This window comes from Natrix helvetica (assembly GCF_964273705.1).
Source record: "Natrix helvetica genome assembly, chromosome: 1".
NCBI lineage: Eukaryota > Metazoa > Chordata > Lepidosauria > Squamata > Natricidae > Natrix > Natrix helvetica.
In genome coordinates, this window is record NC_138548.1 from 198,445,713 (window position 1) to 198,461,785 (window position 16,073).

Genomic DNA, 16,073 nt, shown 5'->3' on the forward strand with positions numbered 1-16,073 from the left:
ATTTTCTTTGAAATAGAATTTTAATCTGAGCGGGCAAGGGAAATAAATATGAGCCATATCAAATGTTAAAAGATCCAGCAGAGTTAATAAAAGCACCCCTTGAAAAATAAACCCTGGGATGACAATATATTTTCCAGGAAGTAAGACAGTGACCCAAAGAATCTCCACTTCATTGCTGGGTGAAGACCAGTTTTACTTCCCGTTTCTATTTGTAAAAACTGGGCAGGAATACCAGCCCTTAAATGTCCAAAAGTGTATAGAGCATGCAGGAAAGTTGGAAATGACAGCATTATCATTGCAAGACCCCCAGTTGAAGCCAGACTGGAGCACTTGAGTGAATTTTGCCTTGCACAATGCCAAGATAAGGATGAAGGTGCCTCTTCAAAGCTATGTCCCCACATGCACTTAAACACCTGACAAACTAGCCCTGGGAACATTTTTTTCGTGCCGTACCTTTTCCACTCTACCTTGTGTGTAAGTCAGATCTAAGTTGTCTTTTCTTGTTCTGGTGATGAAAATATTTTTCCTTTACCCTGACACTTTCCAAGTATCATTTTTTAATCAATTCAAAGGTGGATGACAAGAACTATATCAGGAAAAAGCCAAAAATATTTTTCAAATATGATTCTTTTACTACTGTAGAATATTGTTTTCTGCCACACGGTGTCTCAATATACTTTTTCTTTCTTTTTTTGTCAGATTTCAAGGACTTTTAAATGGTTTAAAGTTACTACTTGAGATATCTTTGGCACTTTCTTCTTTTGATGAAAGATAAAAGCAATACTTTTTACGAAAGCTGCAAAATGGCTGAGACGCAAGAATCTGTGAAGTACAAGGCTCTCAGCCAATCAGTGTATTGCATAGACAGTTAAAGATGTTTCTCCTGAGGTCAGTTAATTAAAAAGCACAGTGTGTTTCCAGAGTTCAGTGAATTCTTTTGTAAAGTACATCCATCTGGATTTTGGTCTGCTTTGTCATCTTTTCAGCGGATAAGAATGGAGCTTAGCTGCCTTGTGCAGACCGGATCATCATTACCACCTTACGGATGGAGTAGGCACCACCACGAAACTCTGCCCAGTAGACTCCATCCTGATAACGGCTTCGGTAGTGACCGCCCTTGTACCAGATGCCATTGAGATTGGAATGGGCACACATATTGTACCACCAGCCACCTTTCTGGTAATGGGCACAGTTCCCTAGGCAGAAAGAATAGGGGGGGGGGGGGAGATCAAACCATGAATTAAGATGCCATAAATTTTTGGTAACTTAGAGCAAAACTGGGAAGCCACTGTGTCACATAGAACTTAATTGATGTGCCTTGGCCTAATTGAAATGACTTTTGAAGATAACACATTCAAATATCAAGCAAATCCAGCAATGTTAGGGAGGGAAGGAGGGAATAACTGATTCTTGGCCCTGCCTTCCACTGGCTTCAGCCCAATCTAGTGTTAGCATGTAATGCAATCTCTAAAAAAATTAGAGAAAATATTGCCCTTCCTTGGCAGGGAAAGGGTGCTCACAATTTCTTAAGACCTTCAAAGGCTTCTATCCATGCTTATCTTTAGTAAGCAGTTGCTAAACCGGTAGGATCCTACCTGCGGTGCAGTGTGTTTCTAGTTTTGCTTTGTGCATCAAGCAGCATTTGGAGTGAACATAACTTCCAATTATTGGAAGGCGGGGAGGGAGAAAGAGTTAGAACCAACTTTGCAATAGGTGAAGACAAATGAGACAGAGAAAAATAATCAAAAGTGAAATCCTTTAAGTGTCCAGGCTCCCTTCTAGAAATCTGAGGCAGAATTAAGCAAGTTTACTGCTGCAGAAATATTAATTTGCTTCCCATCTAAGTTCTCCCTTAATGTCTTGTGAACTGCACATTCTAGACAGTATTCTTTTATGTAGCACAATTCTTGCTCTCCCCCCTCCACAACAAAATGGAAAATAAGAGCCAACACTGTCTTTCAAAGACATAAATAAAACCAATTGACCTGACTGAAGCTAATATGATATGCCTTGGGCCAGAATACACGTCAGCTGCTAAATCATAAAACAGACAAGGATTTTATTTTGCAGCCATTCTGCCTCAAATAGAAAATTCTGTCTAGGCAAGTGGAAAACCCAGTTTGTGCTGGCTTGCTATTTCTTTCCCTCTCAAATTTTTCTATATGGTTCAGATAAATTACAACATAAAGTCTTCAAGAGGAAAAGACAATTATTTGCATGGGGCCTTTTGAGTCTTCTACCTGGAAATCTTTGATTTTCCAGAAATAAATAAAAAAAGTTTTGTCTCCTAAAAATGAAAGTTTCTGCTGAGGCAGCATATCTCTAATAATAATGCATTTTGCAGGAGAATAGAAGCCTCCAAGTCTCCTTGATGTACATAAGACAACATATGGATTTTATAGGTCAAAATATTTTAAACTGGCTGAAATTTGACTATAAATGTAATCATGGTCTTGGGACCAGTTTCATTTCTTACTACATTTTAACAATCTGGGCTTTTTTGAATTAAAGATATGAAAAACACATCCACATACACTTAATGTGTCATTTTGGAAAAACAAAGCTAACCCTTTAACCATTCTCTTCAGAGACAGAACAATCACCTTTCACAATACTCCATCCTTATGATCTGCACATGTTGATTTAGCTTAGGAATCAATGTGAAGTGAGTTCCATATTTTGGCCAAAAATTTATATTGATGATTTTAGATGGTATAGTTCTGCCTCCGCATCCCATCACAATAGCTTTCTCCTGCTTTACCATCATGTGGAAGCAACCAGTGGGATGCCCCATTGGCCAGCAGGTTCTAATAGCTGCCTCAGCCCAACTGGTTGATGTTGAGCTGAAGCCTTCCTCGCAGTTTTCATGAGGAAACTCATCATCAACCTGAGCTCCAAGGAGAATGAAAGGGATTCAAATACAATGAGTATAAACTCTTCTCTATACAATTCATGGTGACATCCATAAGGCCCCCTTCCCCTATTTTCCCCACAACAATAACACTCAGGTGATTTGGGCTGAGAAAGAATAACTGGCCCAAGTCACCAAGCCAGATTTCCTGGCTATTGGAAGATTGTAACCTAAGCCTTCTGGTTTCAAGTCCACCTCCTTAAACATTACACCAAACTATTTTTTATGAATAGTCTTTCCTGCTCAGTTTTTGATGCGTCCTTCCAGCAGTTTCTGTCAGCAATTATGCCCTCTTACCTGAGTAAGCATCATGGTCATGATCAAGAGTGCTGAACTGTCGGCCATTGTGCCAGGAGAGAGAGTCTCCAGCACTGCCTTGATATTTTCCCAGCTGTAGCCGATAGAAATCACTCTCGGGCTCCAGAGCAAAGGTATTGTATTCAGCCTGTGCCTGTCGCCCACTCCAGTCTTCCATTAATATACGCAGCATGTATGAGCCCTGGTGAGTCAGCAAATGAATGGATTCCAGGCCCAGCCAGTGCTCTCCTTCCAGGTTTCCAAAACCATTCTAAGAAAAACGGCAAGCAAATGATTAGCAAAGTGCCATTAAGGCAGATGACTCTCTCTGGAGTACATCTGTAGTGGGAAATTAGGAATTTCATTCACAGAACATGCACTCATACAATGCCAGGTCAATATCCAGATCATCTGGCATTTCTGGAACCATCAGGATGCTTAAGAGAACATCCCTATGTCCCTGGTATGCTACTAAGGCAAAATGTGTATCTTTGGCTTAAATGTGTTTTGTGTACCATGATAGCTTAACATTATGGAAGAATCCATTCATTAAGGCTTTCTCAAGAACTAAAGTACAAACAATCCTAGCTTGGATAACCCAATTCCTTCTCACCGAAGATAAATATAAATTTATAACCATTTTTCTATAATGCTAACCAGGTCCCAAAGTACATATGCTTGAGTCTTCTGCTTTGAGGTTCATGATTGCTATCTATAGCCATCCACTGAAGTTCAGTTTATGAACCTGCCTCCTAGCTTCATCATGTATAGCTCTTCATCCTCAGCCCTGCTGTGTGACTTCGGTTCTCTAATGCTAACTTCAAGTAAGCATGCATCCTGCGATTCTCTCCACCTAACTGTACCCACAATTTGGGTATCCTTCCACTTCACAGCTCCTCTCTTTGTGGGGGCACCAGGAGCCACACCCTCCAACCTTGTAATGCTGCCAAGTGGTAAAGAAATTGACGGATCCATCCTGCCGCCGCTGAATGACTGTCCAACCACCTCCATCATATTCCTGGTCACACCAGACCTGGATGATACCCTGGGCATGAGCTGGTTGTAGCATGATGATGCCACTGGATTGGCCATCCTGTTGAGCTGCTTGACAGTCAGACCAAGGCCCTGCACAGGAAACAAAATAAAGCTTATTCCAAAGTGACTGATGCTGTTGTGGCTTCTAGAAAAACACTACATTTTGGTCTAAAGAACCACTGTTGATATTTTGCTTTGTGGCAGGCATGCCTTTAACCATAAACCGCATTTTCCATAGAAAGACTCAGTCTCCCCTGCACTAAGGGCCTCCTATATACTAGGAAGCCATGCTCTGGCAGTTAGGTCCTTGTCAGTTTTGAAAGCCTACCCACAAATCATTGGTTTCTCTTAGCAAATACTGTTTGATGCTTAGCCAAGCTAGAACATCAGATCAAGGGCTTAGATCTCCAAGATGAAAAGGATGGGACGTAGTTTCAATGTAGACTGCAATCTTTTTTTTATTTTTATTTGGTTCTGGTCAACAGATGCTTTGTGGAAGAAGCAGGAGGTCCCATGAATAAGTAAGGGTGAACAGTATTGGGTGGGGAGAGTCTATAAAGCCAACACTCTGCATTGAGAGTATGAATACTTCTTCTAAACTATAATAAGCTATTCATAGGGGTTTATAAGTCTACTTCAACTTTCAAAACCAAACTAATACATCTGTGGAATGGAACATCCCTTAGTTGGCAGTCTAAAAGTATACTAGGAATAGCATGAAGCACTTGCTGTTTATATTTTGGGCCAGGGGATAAGGCACTGCAGAGAAAAGTGGCAAATTGTTTACAAGATAAAGAACACTTGGAATGTCTATGCTTTGTCTGCATGAACATCCCAAGAATTCTACGTGTTACATGTTAATCTGTATTCCACACAGATAAGTAACATTAAACTGTTCCTGGACTGTTTTACTTCAAATTATGGGTGGAGTAACTGCATAGCTGAGCCCTACAGAAAATGAAACATAAATCATCATACCAATATCATATAGAAATATAACTCAGATTTCTTTCACTGGTGGGTGGAGAGGAAATAAAGGAACACTGCACTATCCTTTTTAGGAATAGCATTACCTCCCCATTTGGGTTACCTAGGACCTGGTCACTTCCCCTCATGGCAACAGGCTGCTAAGCACAACTTTAGCTGTGTTTTTTGGCAGTTGTATTCTCCCTCACCTGTAGATTTGGTGGGCCCAATAGCAGGGAGAAGAGGAGTGTTATCCAGTGGAGAGGGAGCCTTGTCAGACCAGTGCTGAGCAGATGCTGTCTGGTCTCGCTGGATATCATTGATGGTGTCAAAGTGGGCTCTGCTTTCATTGGAGGTGCTTGCAGGGTTGTGTGGTACCACTGGTGCCAAAGGTGGCTGTGTGAAGAGGAGGAGCAATCACATCCCAACAATCATATCCTCAAGGAGCAACATCCAATTTAGATCATCTAATCTGAATTCTAAAACTCTTCCAATGCTGATTTTTTGGGGGAAATGGATGACTCATGGATAATACAATAATACAATACAATACAATAGTAGAGTTGGATAAGGCAGACTTGCTGTTGGCTGCCTATGACACAACCAGTTACAGAGAGCAACCCAAATCTTTTCGATTTGTGGGGGAAGGTGGGGCTACAATACATGTATAGAAGTCCATCCTTCCTTTGTCTGGTGCTCTCCAAAACACATTTGGAAAGCATGAAATTGGCGAAGGCTAGTTTGTGAAGAAACCAAAAGGTCCCCCAACCATACAGCAGTGCTTTTGAAGAGCATTATGCCCCCGTAGAATAGCTGTGCATATTTGTTTCTAAACAATATTTAAGTAGATGATTAAAATGAAAGCAAGATGCTAGATCTGAAGCGTGGAGGGATAAGTCTTTTGCTCATCCCACGCTGGTGGTCTGAAAACAGATTAACTTGGAATGCTGAAAATGTGGGTGGTGCAAATCACATCGGCTTTCACCCTATGATTACTGTCACACAGGTTTCCTGTGGGTTCATAGGAGTTGATGGATAACATAGTGTAACAACTTCTTTGGGTTTTTGGGTGGGGGTAATTTATTAAGAAAACATATCAAGGCTAATGGCACCAATTTGTTTAGTCTCCCCCAGCCTAGCTCTGGAAGCAGAATTTACATTTAGCTATCTCCATTTCAGTGTTTGCTTCCAGTAATGCTGCCACATGGTTTTTAAATTGCAGGGAGAATCGAGTATCATAGTCTTAAGTTTTCTCTAACTGTATGTACTGCTTGCAGGCAATAATGTTATTTTAACAGAAATCTCCACACAGTTATTTTGAATTGTTCAGGAAATAAGGAAAGGGCAAATCATATGCTGGCCAACGTCCATTCTCTGTCAATCCAGAGAAGGATTTCTGCCTTGGATCTGACATGTCTTTCCTTTTATCTTCTTCAATCCCTCCAATCAGTTGAGTAGAAAAAACTCCTCTGAGCAGCCTTTTTGATTTTGGAAAGTTACAAACAGATCAGGGGTCCAGATGAATTTGAAATAGGATTTTGAAATTAATGATAAAAATTCTTCTCCTGGGGAAATACTGTTTTTTTTTAATTCACATACAAACAACATAATAAAACTTTAGAAATGATATAGTAGAGGGAGCCACAAAGAACTAAGATCACAGTTAAAGGAGTTAATTTTAAGATTGTCTGCCTTTATACATAGACTGTTTTTAAAAAGTGCTATCTGACATGATTGAGACTGATTTGAAATTGCATTTTAAAATGACATGTTACATTAATGACATGGAGAAAGATGTTATACTGAACATACAAAAGAAACCAGCTGGTAATAATTAAAAAGGATAAACAAATAACAAACCAGGAGAGTGACCTAGACAATTTTCCTATATTGGTTTTACAAAAGAGGCTTATTAAAGCTATGGAGAAGTTTTCTGAAAAGAGACAAACAAACAAACAAATAAATAAATAAGATTCAAGATTCGAATAACAGGACTAAAGTTCAAGATTGTTAAAAGTAAAAGGAAGAATTATAAAGTTGATTTTTTTGATCAAGGTTAAAATAGATCTGTTGTTAACCCCTAATGGATTTTGCTGACATCAGGACTGAAACGATGCAATTTTATGGATTTGCTAATTTTTCACGGAGAAAGTATGATTTTAGAAAATTCCAGTTTCAGAAGGAAAAAAAATCAGCTACTATTATCCTATTAATCCTGAAACCGTGCTTCTTTCTACCCTGCCTACCCTCTCTTATCCTCTCTCTGGTTCCTAAGTCCCAGTTGCCTCTGACCAGTACCTGTGGGGGCATCTCCCTGCCTGCTCTTCCTTGCTGGCACTCTCTCTCTAGGCGGCTGATGAGGGCACTCTGATTGTTGACAAGGACTGCCAAAGCATTGTACTTCCCCTCCAGTTGACGATAACTGGCCGCCACCCGTGCGGCCTCAGCAGAAGCATTGGCTACACGCCATTCAAGCTGAGAGGTCTGCACTGGTCGTTCTCGTCGTTGAAGGATCTCGTGAAGCAGCTGAGTATAGAGCTGGGTCACCCGGGCATTCACATTGCGGCTTTCCTTACGTAATGCCTTGACCTCGGTCACCATAGCCCCATCCACCTCCACCAGTCGCCGTAGTTCATCCATTTGGGCCTTCTGCCGGCTCAGCTGGACATGGAGCTCTTCCACCTCACTACGATTGGGACCTGGAGGTTCAGGGGGAGGACGTACACTGCTCCAGCACACTGCTCCCGTGAACTTCTGCTGGGGCAAGATGAAGGTGTAGGTACATCTTGGTCCAGTGATTGGTTCAGGACCTGAGAGAATTGGCCTGGCCAGGCTCAGTAACAGCAGCACCAACACTGAGGACCGAGGCTCCATATTTGTGGGAAAAGAGGCAAAAGCCGTCAGCAGGGTGGATCGGAAACAAGTCCTCCTTTCAGAAGACCTATAAAACAGAGGATGAACAGCTTCAAATCCAATAGCAGCAAAGAATGCACAATAAAGCCACTTGCTTACACAAATGATACAAAGCTTGCATTGGGCCTTCCCTTGGGCTTTTTTGTTGTCATAACTCATGAGAGGAGAAAACTCAGGAGAGGGCTCTTCTAGGTTCGCCTGGGTTTGGGCGACCCTCTAGCAAAGATTCTGCCCGGTTCGGCAAACCCCCAAATCCCACTCCTGGCTGGGCCCACTCTCCCCTCCCAAGAGTCTCCACGAGGCCTGTTTTGGATGCCAGGTAAGTGCAGGACTTGCACGGAGGCTTGGGGAGGGCAAAAAAATGGGCCTCCCAGAGGCTCTAAAAAGCTGTTTTCGCCCTTCCGGAGACTGTTTTTGCCCTCCCGGAGGCTCAAAGAAAGCCTCTAGAGTCCGGGTATGGCAAAAAACAGGCCTCCCGCCATCGTGGAGGAGGCCGATTAGGTCACGCCCACCATGCCCATGCACACCCAGCAACCGGGCAGAGAACCCGTTGCTAAAATTTTTGAAGTCCCCCCCCCCTGAGAAAACTCCACTTTGCATGTCAGTATTTGGAGCCAACTGAAAACAAAATAATAAGATATTATAAGTCTCACATGTGAGATGGCTCAATTTCTCAGACATCTCTCTTCTGTGAGTGAGAAGCAATAAAGACAGAAACCAGGGTGTTCCCATCTTACAAACTTCACAATTGGCATGTCACCAGTTTAGGTTTGGATTAACATTGCAATGGGGTTTGAGAAGGAAGGAGAGCAAGAGATAAACCCCGGAGAGATGAGGCTTCTAGTTCCTGTATAAACAGAGTTCCACTCCCAGGCCTCTTGGGCAGTTCCATCTGGATTTCATCACAGTTTCTTTAACCCCCGCCCCTTCTCCCTGTCCCTGTTCTCATGCTGGCTTTCAAGAGTAGAAGAAGAGATTAAAATAGCTGCGGGCATTTATTGTTAGCAGTGGGAGAGCTGGAACCAGCCAACATGGCTACTTTCAGACAAATCGGTTAAGGGAATAATTACACCGTCTTCCAGTCTCTGTCAGCAAGCATAAAGTTTATTTTATTTTATTTTATTTATTTATTTCATCAAGCATGAATTGGATAACAGATATAAGTATAATCATGATTATGAATACATGAAATGTATACGAATACAAGGGAATATTAGAATAGGGACGGTAGGCACACTGGTGCTCTTACTTCAGTTAGTTACGTAGTTACTTAGTAGAGAGTTACTCAGAAGTAAGTCTGAATGGACTAAAAGGACATGAGATTCTTGCAAAACTCGGGAAGTCCTTGTAGGTATTAAATTTTTAGTTTGAACATAAAAGACTAAAAGAACATAAGGTCTTTGCAAGCCTAGCTAAGAGAGCGGGTAATTATTAACACATAAGGACCAGTGGGAATCTCCCATTTGCCAAATAATTTTGTTTCATTCTATGTTTTCCTAAGATATGCCTTGCAAGAGATCAGATACAAGCCAGTTACAGCTGTAATCCCATGCACCTGCTTTCTAAGCCACATTTAATTAGCCAGGCATTGCACAATAAGAGCTAAAAATATGTATCTACATTTAATGCATATCACCTTCAGTTTTTTTAAACATCAGTTGGAAAGGGACTGATCACTATTAAGTTTATGTCTGAAACATATTTTTAACATGTCTTTCTTAAGTGGCCTTGAGGATGATACTTTTTTTGAAACCCATATAGATAGTCCTTGACTTACAACCATTCATTTAGTGACTGTTCAAAGTTACAACAGCACTGAAATAAGTGACTTATGATGTTTTTCATACTTACCGCCCGTGCCAACTGGCATGTTTTTATGACCGCTGCATTGTCCTGAGGTCATATGAACACCATTTGTAACCTTTCTAGTTGGTTCTTGGCAAGCAAAGTGAATGGGGGAAGCCAGATTCACTTAACAACTGTGGCAAAAAAAAATGGGGCAAAACTCCCTTAGCAACTGTCTTGTTTAGCAACTGAAATCAATTGTGGTCGTAAGTCGAGGACTACCTGTACTTGCTTAGAGGAAAATTGCTCAATTGGTGCCATTGACCAATATTCTTCCATCAAATATCAGAGAAGGATTTTTTTTCTCCTCCTCTTTCAAGATTGCAGCACAGGAGCAAAAGCATCGAATTCCGGCCCTTTCCCTAATACACCTCTTATCTCTAATCAGTTAGCATTCAATAATCAGAATGCCAGTAATCAGTTGGCATTCATTTGATAGTATTTGCAGGGAAACATTATCTTATACATTAAGATAATGTATACATTAAAGTGGAAGATGCATTTAATATTACACCATTTGGCAGTTTTTTCTTGAAATGTGGTCCTAGGATCTCTCAGGGGATTCTCAGAGGTCTGAGAAATCAAAATTATCTGCTAGCCTACATTGAAAAATAATAAACATTAAAATCCCATCAAGCGAATGTGAGGAGCACTAGTGGTAGTGAATGTGTGAATTTTAACTTTTAATATGGTAAATATCAATAAATGTAAGCCACACAATCAAAAGCTCTTTTGGGATCTTCCATAATTTTTAAAAGTGGGAAGGAGTCCTGAGAGAAGAAATTTAAGAAATGTTGCTCTAGACAATCTTTTCTTCTGCCTTTGACATGAGCTATCTCAACCAGCTGCCTCCATGTTTCCAAATTCCTAACCTCAACTTGAATGAAAATCTGAGAATTGAAATTTAATACATTCTTTGTTTTGATACACTGTATGATACATCTATGATTTTAACAAAATCCAGAAAAAAACACAGCATTAAGTATGCACTATGCATTAAGCTGGCTGGAGAATTCTGGGAGTTGAAGTCCACAAGTCTTAAAGTTGCCAAGTTTGGACACCCCTGCACTATGTAGTGCATTAAAAGCAGCTTTAACGTGGAACTTAAGAAAAGCATAGTAAGGCTGGAAATCAAAACATTACAATCTCAAATCTCACCTTGTTTCACCCATAGGTCAACCAAAGCTGTAGTCCTAAACATACTTAATTGAGAGAAATAATTACTAAGTGCAGTTGTATGTATTTCCGAGGAATGTAAATAAAATTGCATTAATCTGGCTTTAGTGCTATAATAAATTTGAATTGATAGAAGAGAATATTTGTTGGATTGAACTTTGGGTTGTATCTGCATATGTATGTATGTATGTATGTATGTATGTATGTATGTATGTATGTATGTATGTGTGTTACAACCCCTGGTATGCCTAAATATGGGAGGAAGGTCACTACTCCCTCTTTCTGTCCTTCGGCTGCATCACAGAAGACCATGCAGGCAGAAAACCATATTTTTATTTTTAATGTTGCCTTTTTATATTTGTGTTGTATTTGTACTGATAAATAAATAAAGGGAGACTAGTATAGATCTATTTCGAGCTAATTAGCTCTCATCAGCTAGCCATACCCTTACTGGGATTTGTATGTATGTATGTACGTAGGTACCATATATAAAATGAGAGCAAACCCCACTCCCTACTAGAACTCATGATGTTACCTAGTTTGTTAATGAAACATCTGCAAAAAACCAACCAAGCTCAGAGAGCACCAAGGACCCCACAAATTTGAAATGAAACAAAGTTGTATTAAAATAATCAGATTTTGCTTATCAAAAAACAGAAGAGGGTGCTTGTGCAACCCTAAAGAGCAGTGGTGAAATTCTTTTTTTTTTTTCACTACGGGTTCTGTTGGCATGACTTGGTGGTCATGGCAGGGGAAGGATACTGCAAAATCTCCATTCCCAGCCCACTCTGGGGCCAGCCAGAAGTTCTCCAGAACCTGTCAGTACCTACTGAATTTCACTCCTGCTACAGAGTGCATATTGATAATGAGAACGCATTTTAAAAAGTCACATTATTCCTGTAAAGCACATACAGAGTATCGTTTTCTTGGAACTGAATTTTTCCTTCTCCTTCCAAGATTTTACATGGGACGACTTTAAGTAAAGGTACATCTTAAACAAAAGACAGTCTACTAATACGGTTAAAGGCAGTGGGTTTGAACCTAAGAGGCTTTTTGATTTAGTTTGCCTTAGGCATGAATCCAACTACTTTTGGGGCCAACCATTTTCTCTCAACCCTATGAAAAAGGCAATGGAAAACTAATTACAGTATGTTGTGACTCAACATCATCTTAAATAAGGTTCAGTGCAAAATCTTTTTATTTAAAAAAAACCCATCATCATCATTATGACAATGAAGTCTGCATAGTGGATAGTATCTGGAGATAACAGAATATAAAGGAAAAAAATATGAAGGAAAATAGCAAACTTCAAAGACCTGCAAATAAAATGATTGTACCAATAGTAACAGGCGCCTGGGGTGGAATCCCAAAACTCCTGGAGCACCACTTGAATACCATCTGCATTGAGAAAATCACCCTCAGCCAATGGCAAGTGAGGGTCCCTGGAACAGCTTACATCCTGTGACAAGACCCTTAGCAACGTCAAGCAACAGAATCTGCCTATCCAAGGTCCTTGGAAAGGACTTGATAGGTGGATAAAATTGCCAAATACAGTCTGAATGTCTAGCTAACTTCTGCAATGAACGGGTAGTTCTCTACTTACAACAGGTCACTTAGTGAACATTCAAAGTTACAGCACTGAAGAAACCGTGATCACGACCATTTTTCACATGTATGACCATTGCAGCATTCCCATGATCACGTGATCAAAATTCCAACAATTGGAAACTGACTCATATTTATGACGGTTGCAGGGTCCCAGCATCAAGTGATCACCTTTGGCCACTTTCTGGCAAGCAAAGTCAAGGGGGAGACCAGATTCTCTTAACAACCATGTTACTAATTTAACAAATGCAGCGATCCATCTAACAAATGTTTCAAGAAAAGTCATAAAAGGGGGGAAAGCTCACTTAACAAGTTTCTCACTTAGCAGCGTAAATTTTGGACTCAGTTGTGGTCATAAGTTGAGGGCAATCTTTATTATTTGCGCATCAAAAAAATGTCCATCTATCAATTGTAAAAGATTATATTATACTCTTAGATTTTGCACGGATACTATGCTGATGCATTACAACATCTTAGGTTCTTGGAAAGAATTTGATGAATATTAGCTAAAGAATTGGCAGCTGTGACTTCACATTGTTATGAACAGATAATAATAATAATTTATTATGTATATCTGCCTTCCATTATGCATGTGAGATATTCTCTTTTATATATTTATAAAATGAACTGGCCAAACTCTAAAGAGACCCACAATTGCTACTCAGGGGAAATTTATTTCATTTAATTATTGTACTAGCAAATTGTTTTCAACTCTAGGAATCCCATAGATTTTTATGCTGTCTAATAACTTAGTGGTTCTCAACCTTTTCTTCACCACACACCCCTTTGCAGACCCCCTGTGATGACATCACAGCTCCCCCAGGGGTCTGCAGATCACAGGTGGACAACCACTGCAATAACTTATATACTGCCTCTTCTTAGGCATCTCGGTACCTCTAGATAAAATAAAGACCATCTAAAACAAAGATTCAAACCATCAAAATAAAACCCATTGTATTGGCCTCTAAACCACACGATAGTCCTCCTTGGATTGGCTGCATCCATTTAACTTGCATCTTCAGCCCTGAATCCCTGAAGGAAATGTCTTGAGATCTTCCAGAAAGAGCAACATAACTTCACCGATACGCAATTAGGATGGATGGGTAAGTAGGTAGAATTCCCCAGTGAATGGTCTGCCATTGAGAAGGTCAGATTCCTGACTCTCTCTCCCCTTTGACCTTTCCTGAAAGATGGTTTCTCAGTCTGTATCCCTTAAACCAGTGACGTGCGGTGAGGTTTATGGCTGGTGAGGCTGGTGACGTCATCAAGAAGGCGGGGAATGGGACCATGTGTGCAGGAGGCTGAGGCTGCCTCAGCCTCCCTCCTGCACATGTGGTCCCATTCCCTGCCTAGGATTTCCTGGGTCCCCATCCTAACTGAAGATTAATCAAATCTGACCCCGCTTAGTTTTCTTGGAATCAGCCATGGCTTTCTAAGCGCTACGTTCAATATCGTATCACAAAATAATAATTGTAAAAAAAATACACCTGCTTTTTCTCTCTGTCTCTTTCAGCAGCGCAATTCTTAACAAGGCGCCCACCATGACTCGGTTTCCAGGGTCCTTTCGCGAGCGAGCTGGCAGGGAAACGGTAGCTGCCGGTCTGAAAAGTCCGTCGCACTTTCTGCTTTCGTGAGCAACTTCCCGTAAACCCGGCGTTGCTCAGTGTGAGGAAGGGAGCCGCTCGCACATGCGCATTCACCCTGGAAACATGAGCTCCAGCATCAGAACCTGACAGAAGGTGGGGAATGGGACCACGTGTGCAGGAGGGAGGCTGAGGCTAGAGGAGCCTCCTGCACCTCCCTCCTGCACACGTGGTCCCATTCCCCGAGGCTTCTCAGCGCCTTTTCCCTTTACCCCTTTTTTTTCTTTTCATGATGAGTGCGGTGAGGCTATGCCTCCCCTGCCTCTCCTGACCGCACGTCCCTGCCTTAAACTGTCTTTTACACATGGGCATTACTGCCTTGCTCAGGTAGAAATGTTGATATTGGTTCAATATTTTACTGTCATTTGAATTCCTACTTCTGAACAGAGAATTGAGCCTGTAGGATGTAGGACTGGGGAGAAGCAATCAACGCTATCACCAATCTGCCACAGTGGTGGGTTCCTACTGGTTCGGACTGATTCGGACAAACTGGTAGTAGCTTGGCAGCCTGGGTGGCTGGAACCGGCAGCGGTTCTCCCGGCGCTGCCATAGGCGCACTATAGGCGTCGCTGAGGCACCGCCATCTTGGTTTTTTGCTTTTGCGCATGTGCAGAACAATTTTAATTGACTGCGCATGCGTGTGCATTGTGTATCAAACGCATGCGAAGCGTCTCTGAGCGAACCGGCAGTAGTCTCTGCCGGAACCCACTCCTGGTCTGCCACCAACGTGACATGAGACAACCTCATATGAGCAATGCCATGAAAGGAAGTCTACGTGGGCATTGTTTGGATATGGAAAGCTAATTTCCTACTAATTATTTTCATGTTACTCAATTCCATTTTGTCGTGAAGATTAAACAGCTATGCACACAACCCACCAATACTTATAAACAGAATAGATTATTTCCTGCATAGACACACTGCTCCTTCTACACAAAGCTTCTCCAAACCAAAAGCCAAAAGGAATAAAAAATAACCCACATTAATAACCTTGTTCTATATATAGATTAGAATTGGCAGGGTTTTTTTTGAAACTGCTGGAGAAGGTCTTCTGTGTAACTTGTCCTCTCAGTCTATTATTCAATGCCCCGCTGTCTTACCTGCATGCTGGTCACCTCCGCGTCCAAAACAATAATCCAGCTCTTTCGTTGTGTTAACCCATGTTCTTTGCTGAAGCAATGACAAGAACCCCCTAATCCTAGACTTCAACCTCTCAGCAGACCCCGTCTGTCTCTCACATCAAGCGTCCTGCCAGCGCCAGGAAAAAGTGTTAAATTCCTTCTGCTGCGCACTGCAGACCATCAGGATATGATTTCCAGCTTCCTCTTAAGGCAGTCATAGGACTGTTTATAATAAGAATTAAAGGCACGGAGTGTGTTCCCTTCCCCTTGTTGCTCTCCAGATAGTTTGTCGAATTAACCCTTTTTCTGCATTCATGTGATATTCTGAATTGTGGAGCAGGCAAATGGGCTGGGTTTTCACAACTTTTTCACTCTCTCACACATAAGTAACCAAATGAGCACGTTGTGTAAATACAGCCACTGGGTCTTTAGCTACAGGTGAAGTATACGGTATTTATTTCTTAAGGTACAACGGTGATTGTGCTCAGACTTTCCATTGATGCGGTCATGAAGTAAAGTGTGCAAAAAGTGCCGGTCCAGGCAGGGAATTTCAAAGGAGGG

The 16,073-nt window shown here is 41.3% G+C and overlaps 1 protein-coding gene across 1 annotated transcript; it reads right to left on the bottom strand.

The window, feature by feature from the left end:
- Positions 1-611: 611 nt before the first annotated feature.
- On the bottom strand, positions 612-15,723 carry ANGPTL6 (angiopoietin like 6). Its single transcript, XM_081936307.1, has 6 exons — positions 15,492-15,723; positions 7,508-8,150; positions 5,419-5,605; positions 4,143-4,333; positions 3,209-3,479; positions 612-1,196 (listed from the first exon to the last, which is right to left on the bottom strand). Exons 2-6 carry the CDS (start codon positions 8,081-8,083, stop codon positions 1,003-1,005), a joined length of 1,419 nt encoding a protein of 472 aa, XP_081792433.1. The 5' UTR covers positions 8,084-8,150; positions 15,492-15,723; the 3' UTR covers positions 612-1,002.
- Positions 15,724-16,073: the final 350 nt, after the last annotated feature.

Bases quoted from the DNA above. Each gene is read 5' to 3' on its own strand.
- ANGPTL6 (XM_081936307.1), bottom strand. From the start codon at position 8,083: ATGGAGCCTCGGTCCTCAGTGTTGGTGCTGCTGTTACTGAGCCTGGCC. The intron at 3,480-4,142 runs GTTGGAGGGTGT...CGTTTTTCTTAG, and splicing joins CCACTTGGCAGCATTACAAG to AATGGTTTTGGAAACCTGGA. The intron at 1,197-3,208 runs GTAAGAGGGCAT...CTTTCTGCCTAG, and splicing joins TGACCATGATGCTTACTCAG to GGAACTGTGCCCATTACCAG.